The 20,852-nt window shown below is 40.1% G+C and overlaps 2 protein-coding genes across 9 annotated transcripts in view; both read left to right on the top strand.

Annotated features, from left to right (window-relative positions):
- TERB1 (telomere repeat binding bouquet formation protein 1) overlaps positions 1–17,697 on the top strand; it is a 30,268-nt gene extending 12,571 nt beyond the window's left edge. For 2 of the 8 annotated variants that reach the window (XM_019505543.1, XM_019505541.1), the window contains 11 exons: positions 1,913–2,076; positions 2,686–2,982; positions 3,500–3,864; positions 6,483–6,541; positions 7,841–7,909; positions 9,131–9,301; positions 9,804–9,890; positions 11,485–11,601; positions 11,997–12,109; positions 16,755–16,970; positions 17,383–17,697. In XM_019505543.1, the coding sequence (XP_019361088.1) occupies positions 1,913–2,076; positions 2,686–2,982; positions 3,500–3,864; positions 6,483–6,541; positions 7,841–7,909; positions 9,131–9,301; positions 9,804–9,890; positions 11,485–11,601; positions 11,997–12,109; positions 16,755–16,970; positions 17,383–17,412 (1,688 nt within the window). In that variant the 3' untranslated portion in view covers positions 17,413–17,697. Of the gene's footprint in view, positions 1–1,912; positions 2,077–2,685; positions 2,983–3,499; positions 3,865–6,482; positions 6,542–7,840; positions 7,910–9,130; positions 9,302–9,803; positions 9,891–11,484; positions 11,602–11,996; positions 12,110–12,351; positions 12,489–16,257; positions 16,700–16,754; positions 16,982–17,382 lie in introns of those variants that run through there. The other 6 variants (XM_019505544.1, XM_019505542.1, XM_019505549.1 and 3 more) reach the window with 6 other exon arrangements.
- Positions 17,475–20,852, top strand: part of DYNC1LI2 (dynein cytoplasmic 1 light intermediate chain 2) — a 51,897-nt gene continuing 48,519 nt past the window's right edge. The window contains exons 1-2 of the mRNA XM_019505272.1: positions 17,475–17,485; positions 19,978–19,985. Coding sequence (XP_019360817.1) covers positions 17,475–17,485; positions 19,978–19,985 — 19 coding nt within the window. The remainder of the gene's footprint in view (positions 17,486–19,977; positions 19,986–20,852) is intronic.

Here is a 20,852-nt window from a genome sequence, read left to right as displayed (position 1 = left end):
CATTGCAGAGAACTCAGAAAGATCACAACAGAATGTTTTTAACACTATAGATTCCTATTTAGAATCCTTGGATTTATCTAGTTAGGTCGTTGAGGTCCAAACTTTCTGCCAGGCATGCCATAAATTAACCCTCCCCAAGTGCTACTCTGATCCTCTTTCTTTGCTGCACTTGTTGGAAGTATACCATGGGTTGGTCATCCCTGGCTTATGTGATCTAGCCATTTGATGCAGCTTTTATTTCAGAGGTGCTGAGGTGCTGCTTTTCCAGTCAACTGAATGGGACCACTGATATGTAACATCTTTTTCACAGAACAATTTCACTGTAAACAAATTCATGAAAACTGTAACTGCAAATGTAGCAGCTCTCATTAAATATTTACCATACAGCTTATTTTGCACCTGACTGAACTGAAGCTTTTAACTGCAATTGCAGTTATATATAGTTTATATTAAAACTATATATTAAAGCTGTCAATTAATTGCCTTTAATGTGTGTGATTAACCCATTAATTGGTTCTTGCATTAAAGTTTTTAACACACTAACTGTGCACTGTCACTGCTACACCTGGGTCACCCAGCGGGGCAGTGGTAGCAGTGCAGAAGACTACAGGGCAGCCAGACACAGGCTCCAGGCTGCTGCAGCAAGAAGGCCAGGGGGAAGGAGGGCGCACACCCAGACACAGAGACACAGACACATGAGCAGCTGCAGCATGCATGTGGCCAGGAAAGTAGCCCAGTGGCATGTAGAGCAGCACCCAGCAAGTAAGTGTGTGAGTGGAAAGGGGTGGAGGGAGAGGGAAGGCGGGGCAGATTGAGGCCCCCATGATGAGGGAGGGAGTGGGGCAGGGGCTGGGGTGAATGGGGCCCTGGGGCCAGGGTAGGTTATGGGATGGAGCCGCAGATAGCTTGTCAAGGGGCATGGTTCCCTGCTGCTGTGAGCCACTCTGGTGGAGGCATGGGGGGCCCCCTGTATTGTGTGTGGGGTGGAGGTGGGATACCCATTGCAGGCTGGGGCTCTGCCCTGCTGCCTTTGCCCCAGGAGCCATGCAACACCATGTTGTGCCTCCTGCTGCTGGACAGGCAGGGTGTACACGGCTAGTGTGCAGTGGTGGGGAGCCGAGCCCCTGGATGAACCACCCATGGCTCTGTCTCACAACCTGCCCCAGTCTCGGGGCCCCATTCGCCCCTGCCGCCCTCCCTCCCTCCTTGCTGTGGGGGCTTTGATCTGGCCCCCCTCTCCACCACTCTTTTCCTTTCCCCCAGCCCTTCCACAGACTTAGCTGCTGCTCTACATGCCACCAGGCTGTGTTCCTGTAGGGTTACAATATTTCCAGTTAGAAAAAAGAGGATACCTGGGGGGTAATATGATTGGGGTGGAGCAATGATATCCCTCTGCCTTGCCTCTGCCCCTCACTCCCAAGACACAGCCCCCCCAAACCCTGCTGCTGCTCCTCACTCCTGACCCACAGTACCCCGCATCCTGCCAGGGCATGCGGGGACAGCTCCCTCCCTGGGCTCCAAACCCCACACACACTTGCACAGCCCCCCACAACTTCACAAATTCCCCCCACACACATCTACCCCAAACCCATCCCCACAACCATACAAAGTACCTGCATAATTTTGAGTTTTTAGCTGTGCAATTAAAATCGCAATTAATTGTTACAGTTTTTTTCATTACACAATTAATCGTGATCACATTTTTTAATCGTTTGACAGCCCTACTATATATGGAACTTTCTTTCTGCTTCATTACATCCAAATTTTTTTCTTAACAGTTTGAACTTAGAGGTTTTTAGAATGTTGATTTTTTTTCATCTTTCACAATATTAAAATATAAAAATGAGATGTTCTCAGTATACTATCAAATGAGGAAAGACCACATATTTTATTTATTTTCTACTTTACAAAGCTGAGAAGTTGTCTCTGAAAATCAGTGAAGATTCTTTGCACACGAATAATACAGAAGACTTAGAAATGAACCTACAAACTAGAGAGAGGAATCTAGAAGACTACTGGAAGAAAGCAAAAGAAATTTTACACAGACTAAACTTGCTTGAAAATGAGCATTATGAGGTTTGGCCAGTTTATTCCAGTTGTTATAAACCTAAGCAGTTCTTTTCCCTCAAAGTTATGGAGAAATTTGAAGCAAAGCATTAGAAAATTCTCAATATGAGCTATAAATGGGTGGGGGGACGGTCATCTGAGAAACTGCACCCTGTAACATTTTACTTTAGCATTATAGTAGGTTAGAGGTAGAAGAAGCACTCGGAAAGTGGAGTGAATGCATGAATAACATCCTGTTTTTAATATTTTGAGAGAGACTACAAAATACATTGTAAAAAATCTGGTTCTGTAGGATTTAGTATGTGGTCAATTCAGGTTGAATACTGTGGCAGAAAAATAATACCCAGATTTTTAAAAACATTCATACATCTTTTGAATTTACCATTTCTACAATTTTGTGGAAATTCTATGATTGTACATCTGTGGTAATTGCATGCATATATGTGTACTCAAGTTCAGTGCCCAAATACCTCTCTCTCTCAAACATACTTTTTTTTGCTGAAGTTCTGATAGACTTCATTTGAATTGATATAGCAGATAACTTTCATGCTTTATATGAAAATAGAAAGTATTCAGTATAGGTTTAGAATTAACAAACAATAGTTCTTATGTTTAAAGGATACTTGCAGAAGCTTTCATACCAGGGAAACAGAACATAGTAATCAAAAGCAGGATCTAGTAAAAGCTGTAGAGCATGTGCAACATAAGGAAACAACGTGGAAAAAGAACGTGTGTCAAAAGTTCTGTAATCAACGTGATAGAAATGGAGATGAAAATCCCAAATTATGCCAGACTGACAAAACCAGAAAACAGTGCTGTGAAATATCCCCAGAATCATGCAAGGAAATCTGGAGGCACGTTGATCTGACTGTAATAGAAAGTGATGCTGGAATACATACACACAGCCCATTAATGGTACAAAATTCACATTGTGTTGTAAAATGCTGTATTTTCATTCACGTTATTCTTTCAGTTGTTTAACATCAGGGCTGTAGTTTGAGACTTCAAACCAATGTGAGTTTAACTGGATGTCATCTATTGTTGTTCTGCTTTTATACCATTGTTTCCACTATTAGACTGTAAATTCTCAAAGTACTCAAGTTTAACATGGATTTTTGTTGTTCTTGTGTTTTTTCATGAGTATTTAGTCCCCTTCAGATGCAAGTATTATAGTGGTCTGTAATTGGATCACAAGCTAGTTTAGGATTGACATTTATCAGTATTTAGAACTGCTTGGGTTTAGGATTTGCATAGTTTACATCCCAAAATTCTGCTATGTTACTGTTCCTTTAAATTCTTTAGCACAACCTTGCTGCCTTTCGTGTTAAGTTTCATCTCTAAATGGACTCTCTTGCTTCTTCTGGTCTGTCCCTCTAGCCCTGCAGTAGAATTAATTAAACCTTTAGCATTCATTGAAATTTTTGCAATATAGGACAGAACAAGGAGAAAAATATTTGTTGATGTACTGCCAGAAGCAAATATGCCAACAGCATCGAAATACCATGATGTAGATGCCAGTGATCAAAAAAGTCATGTGGATGGACTGTGTAAAAAAATGCAGTGCCCACAGATGAATTGTCAGTTGCATGATTTAGTCAGTACTACAGCTGTAAATGATAAGTCACGAAAGAATGGAATATTAAAAGCTGTGAATCCAGTAAATGCTTCTATGGGGCAGAGTGAACAAAATAATACTTTATATTCAGTTGATAAACTGCAAAGAGGTAGTGTGCTGTCTGATCTTCATGGGCATGAAAGAACTGCTTGTGAGAGGGAACAGTCTCTTCTTGAAACAAGGTACAGTATTTGATGTTTTAAGAGTAAACATTTAAAACTGCTATTAATTTCCAAATCAAATAGCATTTTTATTCAATTATTGTTACTAATTAAGCCTTTAGTGCAGGAGGAAGCAAACAAGTTTTTGTTTACTAAAGCTTGTAAAAAAGCTATAGTTTCCTCAGGTTGCCTTCTCTGAGGAATTGTGTTAGATCTTTAGGCTTGGAAGGATTCAATTTTCACTGATAAACAGCTATTTCACCTCACACACAGACTGTCAAAAAATATATTTCCATCAGTAATCATCAAAATTTATAGAAAAGGGTCTGTAATTGGAACCCTTACCCCTGTTACCGGACAGCAGAGAAAGACACAGAATGTGGGTGGGTGGTGTTAAGAGGAAAACAGTGCAATTAGCTGCTGTTTCTTGCCTAATGACTCATCTGGTAAGCAAGCAGGGCTACTTAAACCCCTACTCAGAAACCAGGGGACAAGAGGGGAGGGTATCAGTGGCTCCAGCCCAGTGGCAGCAGGGCCCTGTCCAGGCCAGGCAGGCTGAGGCTGGCCACCGCCTCTCCCCATGGTCCTAGAGCTCTTGGAGTGCCGTACTACCCTCCTCTTGTGTCCCGTACCTGCCTGGCTCTTTCCTGATAAATTAACAGAATGATTTAAAGCAGGTATAATTCAATGATTTATAGATATTTACTACTTATATTTTGATGTGATTTTTATAAAGCTTTTAACAGTATACTGTCATTACTAAATTGTCTACTCCCCACATCCCTAATTTTGCACGATCCTGAAACTTGAAATCAATAAAAATCAAAATAAATGCTTAAAAGCAAACATTGATTTTAGCTGTGAAAATATTAAAAAATAAAAATTGAATTCTGCCAAGCCTAAATATCTTTGACATCTCACTTCAGTGCAGGAAAGGAAAACTTTGATTTTGTTGTCTAGATCAAATGGTTACAGTAATCTCAAATGAGTTTATAGTTACTAGTTAAAAATATAACATATTCAAAAACATAAAATCCATAATATTTTTGTCCATTTGTACCCCATTTTAATCACTTCACTTCTATTGTTATATTCTGGTATGATTATGCATTTATTCTATTTCACATTTACCTACTTGGTTGTTTTTTTAACATGCCACTCTATATCTGATGAAATACACAAGTGTCTCACTTTTATGGTCTATCATTTCATGGTGCTTTCTTGTAGTAGGTTTGCAATGGGTAATATATATATTGCAGAGAGCTTGATGTTGCACATGCACTAATGTCCTGAATGTATTGTTCAAAGAGTATTTTGAATTATACCTATGTGACTCCCACTGAAGTCAGTGGGTTCCTTTGAGCAGAATTTGACCAATTACTGAAATCCAGAATATGTATGATATGTCTCACTATCTAAAATAAACCTTCTAATCATTTGCCTTCAGCAGGCAGACATGCATAACTTGTTGTCAACCTGGAAGGACAGATTTTAGAGCTGCTCTACAAGAAAATTTAAATTGTATTGTTTAAATCAGTGATGGCCAACTGTTTTGTCAGGTTAACCACAGATTACCCCTGCACCCCCCGCAAGTGCCACTCTGATCCCCTTCCTCTTCCCAATCTGCAGCTGTGCTCTCTTCACCCTTCTCTGTGCTCCCTACCTGATTGTGTTGCTGTGCTTTCTGCATCCTGTCTATCTGTTGCTTTAGTGTGCCTGTCCTTTCTCTAGTCTGCTCCGTGCCTATATGTAGGCTTCCCATGCCACTTGTGTTAAGCTGGTCACCCTTAGCTTAACTAATCAGAATTGAAACTTTGTTCTGTTCTTATTTTCCTTATTCCCAATCACCTGATTAGGAAGAAAATGGATAGTTAATACTTGAGTTCTGTCACTCGCAGCTTTATCTTGATTTATATATCAGTTTCATAACAAACTTTTCTTCTTCCTTTTGTTTTTCATGGTTATCTTTCCTACCCTTAAATAGCAAGACAGTGAATGGTAAACTGCTAGGGTAAATAGCAAATTCCAATACATTTTAATTACATGTTTTGAATATTCCCAAAAAACAGGCTAAGGGATATGCAGTGTGTTCTTATTTACAAATTTACTTCAGTTCTCTTCTGTCGTCTTGCATTTTGAATATCCATTTTTTTAATGTGACTCTCTGGCTCCTGCTCCAGCACGCATTGTGCTTTGCTTTCACAGCTACCATAAAGTTCTCTGGAGCATGGAAAGTGGCCCATAGTTTATGTAACCTATGTTCTGTTTTCATTACTATTTAGGACTTAGAAAGTTACAATTTGCAAGAAAGTTTTGCTTTCTAAACAGTGTCATCCAGAATGTATCTTCCTGGTAGCAAAGATAACCATGTTTCCCCTCTAAAAGTTGCCATAAAGATATGTCGACACCTCTCCTACCCTGGCTATTTGGGGCAATTAACACATACTAGTGCAGTTTCTAGAACTTGGCATTTTACCTTTTTGAATGATATAGGTTATAGCCATGTTGGTCTAAGGACAAAGGCAGACAAGGTTTTTTGGGTAAATCTGATATCTTTTTGAGAAGCATTTAATGATAGGCTGAAGATTAATTGTGTTGTGAGCTTTGGTTTTAAATTAATAATGTATCGATCTTTTCAGTGATCATTTGTTTAAACAACCAGCACTGACTCTTAACACACAACAGGCACAAATAGCAGGTAAAAGCAACTGAAATATACTTCTTTTACAGATACAGTTGTGTTTAATGGATTTTTGTTAGAAATAAAATATGATCAGTTTGTCTTATCTTTACAATAATATTATATGAATCGAGTGAATATTCTACTGTGTATAATTTCTAATTCTATTATGTAAAGTATTCTAGAATTACTACAAGTATTTGGATGTTTCAATAATTATATGCAATTATACAGTGAGAATATTGTGTTTAGTTTCTGTGTTCTAATATATTTTACTTATATTTTGTTTGTTTTTCTAAAAATAAATTTGAACATTGCACATTACACAGGATTGGCCTAAATAACCATCTTGTGCTGTATCTGAAAGCCAGTTTAAGTTGATGGTAAACCTATTAGTAGGTCAGTATATTTACCACATTTTGACCTGTGCACTAAGTATTACATAAACTAGAAACCTAATCATGTGAACTAGCATATGCATAACTTCAAACCTATTCATAGTTCTAAAAGACATTAAAGTTTAATTTACTTGAGTTAAAAATGTCTCAGTTACTTTAATGCAACTCAGTTGAACTCATTGCTTATCTAGGCTTCATTGTATGCAATAAGCTGTAGTCATCTATGTGCTTACACTAGTTTTACCTGATTTCACTGGAACTACTTCTGTGACTTCAGCACAGGCAGTATCAAGTTATAGAGGGTTAGTGCTGATCTTTGATTCATAATCACTTCATGTATTTATTTCATGGTTTAGATGTCATCTCTACTCATGATTAGCTTACGGACATATTACAGAAGAGTTACTTAAGTATTTGTTATATTTATTGTTATGTTAGAAGAGGGCAAATTGTCCTCTAACTATGCTGATATATATCAAGAATAGGCACTGCTCTAATGAGCTGGGTTTTGTAGGATCAGAGTCTAAATTTGATATAAAATACAATTGGTCTGATATCTTACTTCATTACATTAGTATGCGGAGGTATATAAGGTGAAACTGGTGTAATCATGTTGAAAAATAAGACTCACTGGGTACAATGAAGCAAAGGTAAGCCTGAATTCAGTGGAGTTAATCTAGATTTACACCAAAGTAATTGAGATGCTCTTAACCTGGGTAATTCTGTATGATTTTTAATCATTGTAAATTAAATATCTATATGTCTTCTAAAAATATATAAAAAAAAAATTAAACTTACATAGGCCATTGAAAAATGACTGCCAAAAAGATAGTTCACCTTTTTGATCCTAGTGAAGTGTGTGTGTGTGTGTGTATGTGTGTATATATTTCTAATTTAGATCCACTTCCACTTTGTTCAGGTGGAAATAAAGAAATAAGTATTCAGACTACTTCTGCATCTCCTAAAAAGTCAGATTTAAGGTGTATGGGTAAATATTTATTTTAATCTTTTTCCTATGATTTCATAAAACATGTTATGCACAATCAGAACTATAAATAAAATGAATCAATGAATTGATATTACCACTGATCTGGCACATCTACAGTTTAAAACTAGAGCCTTTAATCATGCCCCCAGTACTCCCAATAAACTGTAAATGTCCTGGTCTGTTGTTGGCAAAATTCACCAATCTGAGTAAAGCCCACACCCTCAATTTCAGATCTACATCCCTTTCTTCTGTTAATAAGATGCGTTTATTAATAAATAGAAGAGAGAAAATTTTAAATTAACACAAAATACTTAGACAACAAAACTGTTCTTGCTCATTCATCTGTAAAAGGGAGAGAGTCTGTTAAGTAGATTTGACTGCTATGAAGAGCCTCTTCCATTCATGCCCTGACTCTTGGGGGTGGGTCTGCAGTACAGCAGTCATGAGTCCCAGAACTGACCCCCGCAAGCATACCTGCTTCCCCCCTGCAGTCATCCCCAGGGACCTCTTTGAAGTATCCTGGAGCCTGAGGTCTCAAGAGCGTCTGTGAGGTGATGATGCTCCAGCAGCCTTATTGGTGCATATCTGGGTGGGGAGAAGAGGATGGACAGGGTGGGCTTCAGGCATCTGTGCCAGGACACACTGCCACCAAAGGTAGACATAGTCATGCATAATCTTTTATGGATTGTACCAGAGTTATATGCTCCAAAGAATTAATGAAGTGGGGCCATACCGTTGTTTCAACCACCTGTGATTGCAGCACAGAGCCTCAGAATCTGCAACACCTGCTGCAATTCCTGCTGCTTGAAGGCACATGCACAATGAAAGACCTCACAAAATGTAATAAATGAGCACGAGCATGTGTAACAAAATGGTCAAATGTGGTGAAAAAACAAGATCTTGTATTGTTTGTTAGTCATAGCATTAATAAGTGTGTGTGTGTGTGTGTGTACGTACACTCTGAATATATATTTAATCTATGAATACATATTTGGGGATTTACTGCACACCATTAAGAAATCAAGTACTATATTCTGTCACATACACATGCCCCATATAAAGAACATGCCTTGTTTTTGGAAGGCAGAAAGGAGGAAAAGATTTTTCCAGTCAGCCAGCTGTGTCCCATAACCTATGTAACTCACGTAAAAACATTTTATCAGATAGATGTATGTTGTTCCTACTTTTACATGTGCTATTTCTCCAGCTTGTCTTTTTCAGGGTGTGTAAAAGTAGGACTGTCTCTGAATAGCAAAAATTTTAGCAAGATGTTGCAGACTTGTCCATACCAGTGTGATCGTCACAGAGTCATTCTGGAAGCTGAGGAGAGATACAAAGAGAAACTAAAGAAACTGGCTTTCTGTAACAACAGTAGTTCTACACCTTATCAAAGTAATCATGAGAAATTATTGTAATACATAAGGGAGTAGTTTAAGATGTATTGGTTGTTAGTAAGTTAGATCAGAATCAGACTCAGCCAAATGCTTTTACACCCACTTAACTGGATCTAGTCATAACAGTGTGAGGTCAGAATCAGACCCTGAGTCCCTGGAAAGAGCAAGTATAATAGAGCTTTTCTGTCTGTATTCATTAGTACTGGTTGTATGTTCTCAATATGAGGATGAGGCCAACTGTCTGTCTCCTTAGTCAGTCCCTGCCTATAGCTATCGGGGACAGGAGAATGAAATAATGTAAAATACAAATGAATGGGTTTATGATGGTACAGCGAGAGCATGTTGTTTTAATATCACCTCCTCAAGGATGCAAGAAGCTTATACATCTTGACTAAGATGTTGGGTTTTTGCTGGTAAAAAATTCTAAGGATTTTTAGAATGTAGCAGTTTTTTAAATGTTGGCATTTATGCTGACAACATAATTGTCCTTTACTTTCCAGAAATAGTCTTGACCCCAATTAAGAAAGGAAGCCTGAATACAGAGTCATCGACCTTCAGAAGCAGAATTTCACAGGAAAGTCTCCAAAGTAAGCCTAGTCTTGCAGCTTATGCTCATGCAAATAGCCCTTACTATATGTATAGTTCTATTGTACTTGAACACATGGGTAACTTCATTATGAAATTCTCTGGATAGACATTGTTTTCTTTTATAATGTGCTCTGCAACATTATCCCTCACTGTACCATTTTAATTTTAAATAATTAGTATCTCATTTCTGTGGAGCAGAAGCCAGAGAAACCCATTGCAGGATTTTTGCTTTTACTAGAAAACAAGTCTTGTTCCATCTCAAAACTGGTCTGGAGTACAGTATCTGCTCTGTGTAATCCCTAAGGCCTCAAGAATACTGGTTTTATAAACCTTGTTTATTTTTTCCCTTCATCCTTAGTTTTATTTTCAAATATATCATACCTCATTGAACTGGCTCTCTTTTCACTTGCATTACTGTAATACTGTTGTTTTCAGTAGGTTTAAATATAATTTAAATGGTTTAAGTCAGTGTTTCTCAATCTTTTTAGAGTCAGAGCACCTGTCCACCACTTTTTTGAATGTGGCGGCATCTCCAGTTGAGAATCACTGTTGTGCTGCCTTAGCTTACCTTAGTGGTTCTCATCTTGGTGCCACTGCCTGATAAAACTGTCCTGTATGTCTTGTGCACAGCCAGACTAGGAACCGCTGCTGCACATGTGTGCTCCTCCTGCATTAGGGTTCTCTAATAACCCTAAAGCAGGCAGGAGAGCTAGTTTGTGCTGCAGCCCTTTGTAGTGTGACCTTGCATGGTATCTTTCTGAAACGGAAGCACAGGAGGCAGGTGAAACTGTCCCACACACCTCTATTTCTGAAAGGAGCATGGCAGGGAGCAGGGGGTTTGGACTGGGAAGGGCTGCAGCACAAGCTAGCTCTCCTGCCTGTTTTAAGATTAGCAAAGAACTATAATGCAGGAAGAGGGCACACACTTCTTCAGCCCTGCAGGTAGGGCAGTTTTACTTAACCATAGCAGCAGTAGCACCTACATCACTACAGCCCTGAGGGGGTCTTGTGATACCTTGGTTGAGAGCCACTGGTGAATTGAAATCCATAATAATGGCAAGTTGCAGCATGTAAGAATGTTCTTACCAGCTCTATCTATGGATATTCTAAAAATTAACACTCCTATATCCATACTTAAACTCTTAAAAGGGTGGCCAGATTTTTAATAATGCTGAGTATGCATTACAGTTTACTAGTCCTCTGCACTTTTAAAAAGCAAGTCACTTATTTGAGAGCATAACTTTAGGCTCTTATTTTGAACATCTTGCTCTATATTACTGTCCACAATTTCCAAATCACTGATCATTTATTAGCTAAGTGGTCTATCTCTTCTCCAGATTCCCAATTTGATTATTTCATTCACACATATTGCCAGCAGAAGCTTTTTCCAAGTTACTGTCTACATTTATCTTAACAATTCATAACTGATATGACAGGGCTTCTGGGAAACAAATTGTTCTGAGGTAATCACTCAGATTGGAACAATTTTTCTTCTTATTCCACAGGTTCTTTCCTTAAATTCTAATTCCTAAATGTTACCTTGTTTTTGTTGTGTTGTGTAGGAAAAAAAATAACATGTTATTATTTTAAAAGGTATTCTTTTGACTCCAATGAAGAAAGCCAAAACTGGTAGGTCAAATGGAAATGTCAAGCTGAACAAAAATATTCAGTTGCCAGAAAAGTATGATCTTATAGCTACATGTCCAAAAAGTAAGTAATACTATACAGTGAATTACATAATTTAATATGGTTAAATGATGCCTCTAGTTAACAGCTTTGAGATCGCCAGATCTGTGTGTACTACTGAGAGAACTTAATATGATATATGCTAGTGTATATCAACTTATATTGACATGTGGGTTTGGTCTTCTGTCATCTATAAGTTGCTTCTACTGCTCATAAGATGATACCTTGCATATTTAATGCCACAGTAACTCTAAAGTAGCTTTAGTGCTAGGGAAAAAGATGCTTTCTTGGATTATTTGAAGATTAGACTTTTACATCATTCATTTTCCCATTTCTTAGATCTACTGCTGCTTTACAAGTACTATGTTTAGTTGTACAGTAGACCTGTTAGGTTTAATTAACACATCACAACTTCATAGTTCTCCAGACAGACCAAGACAATAACTTGAAAAGCCAGAAAATCAAAGAGGTTCACCAGACAGATCACGAGAGCCTGAATGGAAAACGTGTCTACTCATTTGATGAAGATGAGGTAAGTTTTAGACAGTCAGATAGTACTGTTACAGATTTATATACAAATCACTGTAAAATCAATGGGAGTTATTCTTTTAACAAAATAGTCTTAGGCAAGAGACCAGCACCAAGAAGCATGACCCAAATGATCTCATTGTAGGCAGGTCCATCACCATTGACTTCAGTCTGGTTACACCAACTGGGACATACTAAGTTTTGCTTTCATTTTCTATAGTTAATAATTTCTACCATGTTTTTCAGCTCCAGTCAAGAAGCTAGGCAGACACCAGTTTGGAGCCTGACCTTGGAAACCATGTAATACCCTTGACTCCCATTAAAAATGAAGGGAATTGAGAGGACTGCACCATGAAGGCAGTAACCAACAAATTTTCCTGATTTAAAAAAAAAAAAAAAAAGGGTTGGTGCATGGTTGTCCACAGTTGATGCTACAGCTTCTGAGCTGTCTTTGTGACTGCAGACTGATAGTGCTGATACTTTGCTTTAAGACATGATTGTGGAAAGAATTTTTCCTGTATATTCTTGTTTAACCTTTCTGTTCAATTATCTGTACATATGGATTCCACTCATTTTGCACATGTGCTCTCTGCACAGAAGTTTGGAGAGTTTCATCAGCACTGTCTGTGAGGGGTCCTGTATGCACCTTGCATGTTCTTAAATTAGTCCTCCTGGGGAAAAAATGGGGCCACTCGGCTGCTACTCATTTCCTTTAACCATCCATTGGTCTTGAGTTGGAGCAGCCTTTTCACTGTCCCTTATCTAAGTGCAGCTTGTAAATGCTTTTTCACATTTAAACCCACTGGCATCCCACCCCCCATTTGTTATAGAGTTGATACAGATTTGGGTACAGGTAGTCCTCAACTTGTAACGTTTCGAGTTGCAACATTTTGCACTTATAATGTTTATAAATTGACATCCTGTTTCAACTCTCTGACATCAGTTTTGACTTTACAAAACTTGATCTGACGCCAAGCCAAACCAGCAAACAAGTTTGCTGCATCACCCATCTACCTGGAGAACATATATCCAAACTTCCTTGGACGCTTTCTTGAAGAAAGCACACAAGACTCCAGAAAAACCTGCAGCCAAGACTCCTAAGAAGACTCCGGCCAAGAACCCTTCAAGAAGTCCAACCAAGAGCCCTTCAAAACGTGCAGCAAAGTCTCCTCAAAAAAGTCCTTCCAAATCAATACGATTGCTATTTACAATATAAATACATTAAAGTAGCTATATTACTCATCTTTAATTGATTAAGTACAAAATTCTGGGTTATTTTTGGTGAAAATAGGGTATTGGGCCTTGATTCAGGAACCAATCCCCCACTTACAACATTGTTTCCTATGGGAAAATTGGTTCAGATTTGCAACATTTTGACTTAAGACGTGGTTTTCAGGAACCAATTGTGTCATAAGTCTGAGGACTACCTGTACTTGGTACCAGTGCATACCACTTTTATGACTGAATCTCAGTCTTGATAATTCCTCTAAAGGATGGGAAGAATTATTAGGGGAGAATCATAGTTGTGGTTTGCAAGTTGACCAAGAAGCACTTGTAAGAAACAATGGGAGAGTCCTTCCTGGCAGCATCTGATTTACAGACTGCTGAGTAAGATGAAGTGCCAGTCTCAACAGCTAAAATTTAGACTGCAAGTAGTCCAGTGACTACAGCGATCACTGAGTTCCAGTAGATGAAACAGAGTTCAGTTAGTAACAAGAAGCTCAGAGGCTCTCACAAGCACTGCTTGAGGTCAGGGACCTCCACTGCCTGTGCAAGTTAGGTCTGTAGTTCCACATTGTTGTCTTGGCACTGGTCTTCTTCACTGGTAACCAGGAAGAAAATAACTGTTAGTCACTCAAAGGATTAATCCATGTCAGCACCAGTCAGAGCTGCATCAAGTCTGTCACCGTGTTGGGATTGCAACATTCAGTACCAACTAGCACTTCCAGCTTGAGCTTCATATGGCACTGAGACATAGGACTGCTTCTCACTCAGTAATGCCATCACACTCTCTATAACTATGACTTCTGCTCTCTTTCCCAGCAGAGTTCAGAGCAGTTAGAATCTCCTCTGCTCAACCTGTTCTATGTTGTTTATATTCAAGTCTCTTCCAGTTCCTAGCAGGATTTGGACACCAGAGCCTCCAAAAGAGGTTCAGAGATTGCATCTAAATCAATCTTAAACATGGATTATGGTCACAAACTGATGCTAAACAGCACGTGAACATCATTAAAAAAAATTAAAAGCAATTCAGCTGCCATGCAAGGGAATGGAAAAACAGTTTAAAAACTGACAAACTAAAGGGTGCAAAAAGTTGAGATTCAGGATCAAATAACATTCTAGTCTCTTTAATTGACATATTTCTTTTTCTGTTTCCAGTGATTTTCAGGATCCTGAGGAAGGTGAGACTGGATGGAACTCATGTAATCCTAATAGCTCCTATGCAGCCTCACCAATTCTGGTTTCCACATCTACTTCTGTCCAATAGTCAGTCCCTAATGCCTTTCCAAAAGGGCATAATCTTATAGAACTTTAGTTTTATTCTGTATCCTGATTCAGTTTCTCTGTACCTCACTGTGTGGGTGCTATATGGATGACTTATGCTGCACAAAAGGTAGCCCTTCACTATAAAGATATACATAGCATAGTAGAGATATTTTTCATCTTGGTCTGCTCTCCAAAGTGAGACCAATTTCAGCTAAAAGGCCATTGGATTACATCAGAACAGCATATTATATTAAATAAGTTAAGTTTTTGACTTGCATAAGAGCTCATTCAGTCAGGCCCAGGCTGCTTCTTGAGCATACATTACCAGCATCCATGCATTCTGATTTGCTGAGTGGCTACATAGTGCATATGTCTACCAGTCATTATATGATGGTGTCAGAGTAGACATCAAACTAAGGAAAGTAGTTCTACAATCATTATTCAGGTGAAATCTTAGTTCCCACTGCCCAGAGGACCTTACTACTTACTAAAGGTGCACTGATACTTTGGTGCCATATTGAATCAGCATTGATATAGGGAAAATTGACAGTATTGGCAAACTGCTTTTTTTGGCTGGTATGGCCGATAATTCCACTGATTAAATGTCCCGTGCATGCACATAGCTGCAGCATCCATGCGGCCAGGAGCTTAGCCTGGTGGCTTGGAGACCAGCATCTGGCTGGTAATCTGTTGTGGGAGAAGGGGCAGGGGGACAGAAGGGGCATGGTGGGGGGAGATTAAGGCCCCTGTGAGGGAGGGGCTGGGGCAGGCACTGCCTAGCTGGGGTGTGGTGTGAGATGGAGCTGTGAGCAGCTCATCCAGTGGGGAGGTGACTCTTGCCGCTGCAGGCACCACGGGAGGGCATGGGGGGGGTGTGCCACCAGATCTGCACATGGGGTGAGGCAGGCTACCACTGTGGGCTGGTGCTGGGGCGGCACCAGGCTCTTCCTGGCCAGGGTCTGGGCTGGGCTGCACTTGGGGTGGACAGCAGTGGCACTGGGAGAGGGAGTACAGTGAATTCTTGGGTGGCTGCAGACCCTTCCCCCCATCACATAGATCCCCCTCCCAGCACTGCTGCCACCCACCTTGAGCGCAGCCCTGGCCCAAACCCCTGCCAGGAAGAGCCCAGTGCTGCCCCAACCCCAGCGCACAGCAGCAGCCTGCCCTGCCCTGCACACAGATGTGAGGGCATGGCCCCCCCTTGCCTTCCCAGGGAGCCTGCAGGAGCGGGAGCTGTCCTTTCCCCCCGCACTCCTGGACGAGCCATGACTTTCCTGTGTCCTGCATTGACTGGGCAGTGCCTGCCCCAGCCCCCACTCTGCTTCCTCACTCACTGCAGAGACCTCAATCTGCCCCCACATGTCCCTTCCTTTCCTCCACCCCTTCCCCCACAACAGACTTACTAGCCTGACGCTGGTCTGCAGCCTGCCTGGCTGCATATTGGAATCAGATCGGAATTTGCTGATACGCCTCCTTAAAAATCAGCCATCGATATCGGCCCAAAAAATCTGTATTGGTGTACCCCTGCAACTTGCTGATTACCATGAGTGGAAACCTTGTGTACAAGTACTCCAAGAGAAAGAAACAGGTACTTATGCCACAGTAACTGTTTTTTCAAGAAGTTCTATACCTGTGGATCTCATATCTTGCCCTCCATTCCCACAGCTTATCTGGTCTTATCTGGATCCTGAGTGATGAAGAAACTGAGTAGTAAGTGTTACTCTTATGTCCTTTTGAGGAGGAGCAAATGGCCGTGGAGGGTGCTTGCATGGCTCCTCATGGGCACTGCTAGTAAAGGCTTTGTGAACTAAGTGGGATCCATACATACAGAACATCTTGAAGAAACAGAGTTACTCTAAAGACATGTCTACACTGCAAACTTGTCATACCAGAGTTGTGTCCTCAGAACATGGCTCTGCTCCAGGTGGGCTACTTCCTGAAACAGAGATGGTGTAACCACTTTCATGCAGTGCTGCAGGCAAGCTGGATAGCACAGCTATGTGTTAAAGGGTAAGCTTGCAGTGTAGCTGTGGCTTGAGGCAGGTAACTGTTTCTTCAGAATTTATTTTAAAAATTATAATTGAGACTTGCATTATTTTTTTTCACTTTGTTAGCATATAATTTTACGTGATTTCTAAATAAATCAAAATAAATACTTACAGAGTAATGAAAGTCCTTCATTAGCTATGCACACAGGAACTTTACAAAAGAGGCAGCGAAGACCCCGGAAAGATTTTACAACTGAAGAAATAAACTATCTTTTGAATGGTGTAAAGAATATGGGCAATCACTGGAATTTAATTTTATGGTCCTACCCATTTCAGAAAGGACGGACAAATGTTGATCTTGCCAAGAAATACCACAGGCTACACATGCATGTAATTGAAATGTAATTTTCTACTAATCCTTTATATTTGAACTCTAGTTAGTTTTAACTTTAACGTCTCCTCCACATTTTCTGTTTTACGGTGACAGAGACCCAGGATGAGATTTTTGTGCTGTGCTTCTGAGGCTCATCACTAAATTTGCACCTGGGGGGGAGAGGGAGGGAAGATGGGCTAAGGTTGCTTCAAGCCACCTTTCTTCCCTCCCAGTATTGGACTGCTCTGAAGGTCAGAATTGCCCTTGGTTTAACAAAGACAACCCTAGGGCAAGATAATATTTGTAGGTAATATTTTTACTGTGTTTTTAACATGTACTCCTCTACATAAGTGCTAAGTTGTAGGTGTCTTTCTTTTAATTCTTTCTTGTTTTTGTCTTGACGTTTCTTTTTTTTCCTCCATTTTACAGATGAAGAAACAAAGTAAAGAAGATCATTAACCTGTTTCTGGAATGCTTAGTATTCTGTCAAAGAATTTGAAAGAACAAAATTAATAGTATAAATGGCATTTAGGTAATGCTTATGTGCATATTACAGATGTTACTTAAATTATTTAATTCTTTATATTTTACTAGCACTGAAAAAAACAAAAGCCTAGTATTCACCTGCAAGAATAGTTTTGTTTTGCAAGCTTAAATGTAATTTTAAATTTATTAGGTACATTATAATTGTGAAAATGCTTATGTAAAGTACACTTTATACCAATAAAATAGAAACACATTTGCTTTATCAGAAAACCTGAAAAATCTCTCTAACTTGACCCTGTTATGCTCAAATAGGATACATTTGCTTGCTTTAAACTTTGATTTAAAAAAAAAGCAAAAAAGAAAAGTAATATATAAACAGGACTATGCTAATGAGGTTGTTTTTACTGATGAACGTTAAGTGAAGTTTTTCAGTTCTCTGCAACAAATTTTGTTTGTTCTATACTGATACTGAGCCTTAGTAGATGGCTTTTCAGTGAGTATGTAAACACTGGTCAGTGGTCTTACAAGTAGTTATCATAGCAGCCCTTTCATCCATATCCACATTGTGTTACTTAGTATGTGATTAGGCTATCTTTGTTATCCTCACTGTTATATAAGACCTCACATTATCTTTCATTTCATAGTTTATTGCTTTCTTTTTGATTCTGGAGTACTGAAATGTAGTCAGAACAATCATTCCCCTTTTCAGATTTAGGTTCAGTTATAGTCTTTAAGAGAAAAAACAGTATTTTCTGTTTCTTTTGCCAGCTCAGGCTTTTTGGAAGCTTTTGATTTTGAAACTTCATCATGATCTTTAATATTGGAGTCATTCGGATTATCCACTTCATTCTCAGTAGCAGATTTTACTCCCTGTCCATCTTTCAGCAGATCTCAACCCCTCTCTGCTGATCCTTCTGTGCTTTGCTGTTACACCAAGTTGCTTGGACAATGCTCCCCAGAGCTTCAAGTCCTTCTATAGTGATCACTCTAATATCTTACCAGATGCATTTGAAATTGTAGCCATTTCTTTTAGATGTTATTTTCACCAAAACTACATATATTCTGTTTGCCATTAATGCTTTTATCCAGTTCAATGAAATCTTCATAGTTCTCGCTACTAAGCTGCTGTCCAATCTTTTTTCTTTTACTTTTGGGTATTTTTCTGTTTTCTCAAATTTGCATTGAACAAGTGAAATCACCATTTAGAGAGAGCAAAGGGCTAACAAGCGATTCTTTGCCTCCCTTTTTTCCCAATAGCATCAGAACAAGACTGTCATAAGTGTCTACATTACTATCTTATACTTCTGAGGAGAGGCTGAGGGAACTGGGCTTATTTAGTCTAGGAAGGAGAAGCATGAGGGGGGATTTAGTAGCAGCCTTCAACTACCTGAAATGTGGTTCCACAGTGGGTGGAGCTGGACTGTTCTGAGTGGTAGCAGATGACAGAACAAGGAGCAACGGTCTCAGGTTGTAACAAGGGAATATTCGGAAACACTTTCTCACTAAGAGGGCAATAATGCACTGTAACAGGTTACCCAGACAGACCGGTCTATCCTTGGAGGTTTTTAAGAACCAGCTAGACAAAGTTTGGCTGGGATGATATAGTTGGGGATGGGCTTGCTTTGGGCAGGGAGTTGGACTAGATGATTTCCTGATGTCCCTTCCAACTGTAATTTTCTGTGATTCTATGATCTTCATCTTTTGTGAGAAACAGTGAGAAATATTTGTACAAGTGTACCAGGATGGATTGGCATACATTATGGCATTTTAAATTGGCAGTCCTAAAGCATGCTATAAAACATCAAGTGGAAAGCAGTTTTTCTAAGAAAGATGCCTTCTCATTGGTTAATATAACCACTAAACAATGCAGATTTGAAAACTGAGAACTCAGAGAAGCTATAAAATGGTTATGAGAGCCCCTGAATGGATGATCCTGATAAGATGCATGATGTTTTCTTGAGTCGGAGGCTGGGTCCCAATGCCTACAATGGCTTTGCAAGTCTCTTGCCCCCTCTGGACCCCTTGAAAATTTTATGACTGATTTGTGGCATTTTTATGAAGTTTGATCTCAAAAGTTAGATATTTGTTCCCCTGAATCTCTTTTTATAGAAAATCATGCAGCCTAGAACTCAAAGCTTTAATAAGAGGCTCATTGACTCAGTATATATGTTACTTTAAATGGCGCCAAGATTATACATGAGTAGTTTCTTTAAAATGCTCTGCACAAAAAGTCCTTTGAGAAGGTCTGAAATGTTGGGAGGGGGAGCTGGTGTGTCCGGGTTGAGGTTACCTCTAGTTCCTGTCTGATATTAATGGCTGGGGAGCTGTCCAGAGTACTGCGCGAGCTGAGCGTGGTGTTAAACTGCAGCACTCGGCTGGGATCTCACTTCTCTTCTAGCAGAACTTGTTTCATGACCACTCCTGGAATGAAGCAGCCGCACGCCTTGCTCTGAATATCTAGGACTTGAACCATGCTCTGGATGTAGGAGGATCCTGCCTTTTTCACTGACCAGCTTAATATTTCATTTTTGGTTTTAGCTTGTTAGGTAAATGAGGTTACCACAGGGATCATTTTATGTTCCACTTAGGTCTGGCCTTCCTCTACGTACTACTTCTGGCTGCTTCACTCGCACCTGACTTAAAAACCAGTTCAGGAACTGGAAGCTAGTCTTGTTCCTGTGGGTTTTTGCTGCTGAGACCCTCTCGGTCCTCGCAAGGGGAAGTGCAACAATTGTCGGGTCACGCAGCAGGGATCTTGTTGAACTGAACAGGAACAGCATCAGCATCTTTCTCCAGGGGGTGATCACTAGGGGTCCTGGTTTTCTCCAATTTAAAAAAATCCCCAATTTTCAGTTTAAAAAAAAAGTAACCCCCAGTCCACATTTTTCCATGATTCAAACAAAACATTACTCTATATATCTATATATAAATAAATTGATATATAGATATAGATTGATGTAATAGATATATCTCTATAGAGATATCTATCTATTAGTAGCGGTTAATTTGAATCATTGAAAATTATGGATTTAGGATTACTTTTTTTAATCGAAAAGTGTGGGATTTTTTTTAAACCAGAAAACCAGCAGGATCCCTGGTGATCAGAGACGTGGGCCCAGGCACGTGCGCGGCGGGCCCACCACCCTTGTGTCGGCGGCGCTGGGACCGGGCGGGCGCTAAGAGGTGCTGGGCGGCGGCGCGGACTTCTCACTCCGAACAGGGGACCCCCCCCCCCCCACTCCCACCCTGCTATAGCTACCCGCGGCGCTGCCTGACTGAAACGGAGAGCCGGCGGGGCTCCTCCTCCCCGCCCCGCCCAGGGCTCCTTCCGCTTGGCCGCGCAGCGGCGCCCGCTTGCGGGCCGCCGGGAGGTAGTTCCTCGCGGAGCAGGCGCCAGCGTGGGCAGCCTGGGC

Source organism: Gavialis gangeticus, unplaced genomic scaffold, assembly GCF_001723915.1.
Source record: "Gavialis gangeticus isolate Ggan-Ray unplaced genomic scaffold, GavGan_comp1, whole genome shotgun sequence".
Taxonomy (NCBI): Eukaryota; Metazoa; Chordata; order Crocodylia; family Gavialidae; genus Gavialis; species Gavialis gangeticus.
The sequence above is the reverse complement of the archived record's forward strand: the minus strand, read 5'-3'. Positions and strand labels throughout refer to the sequence as shown.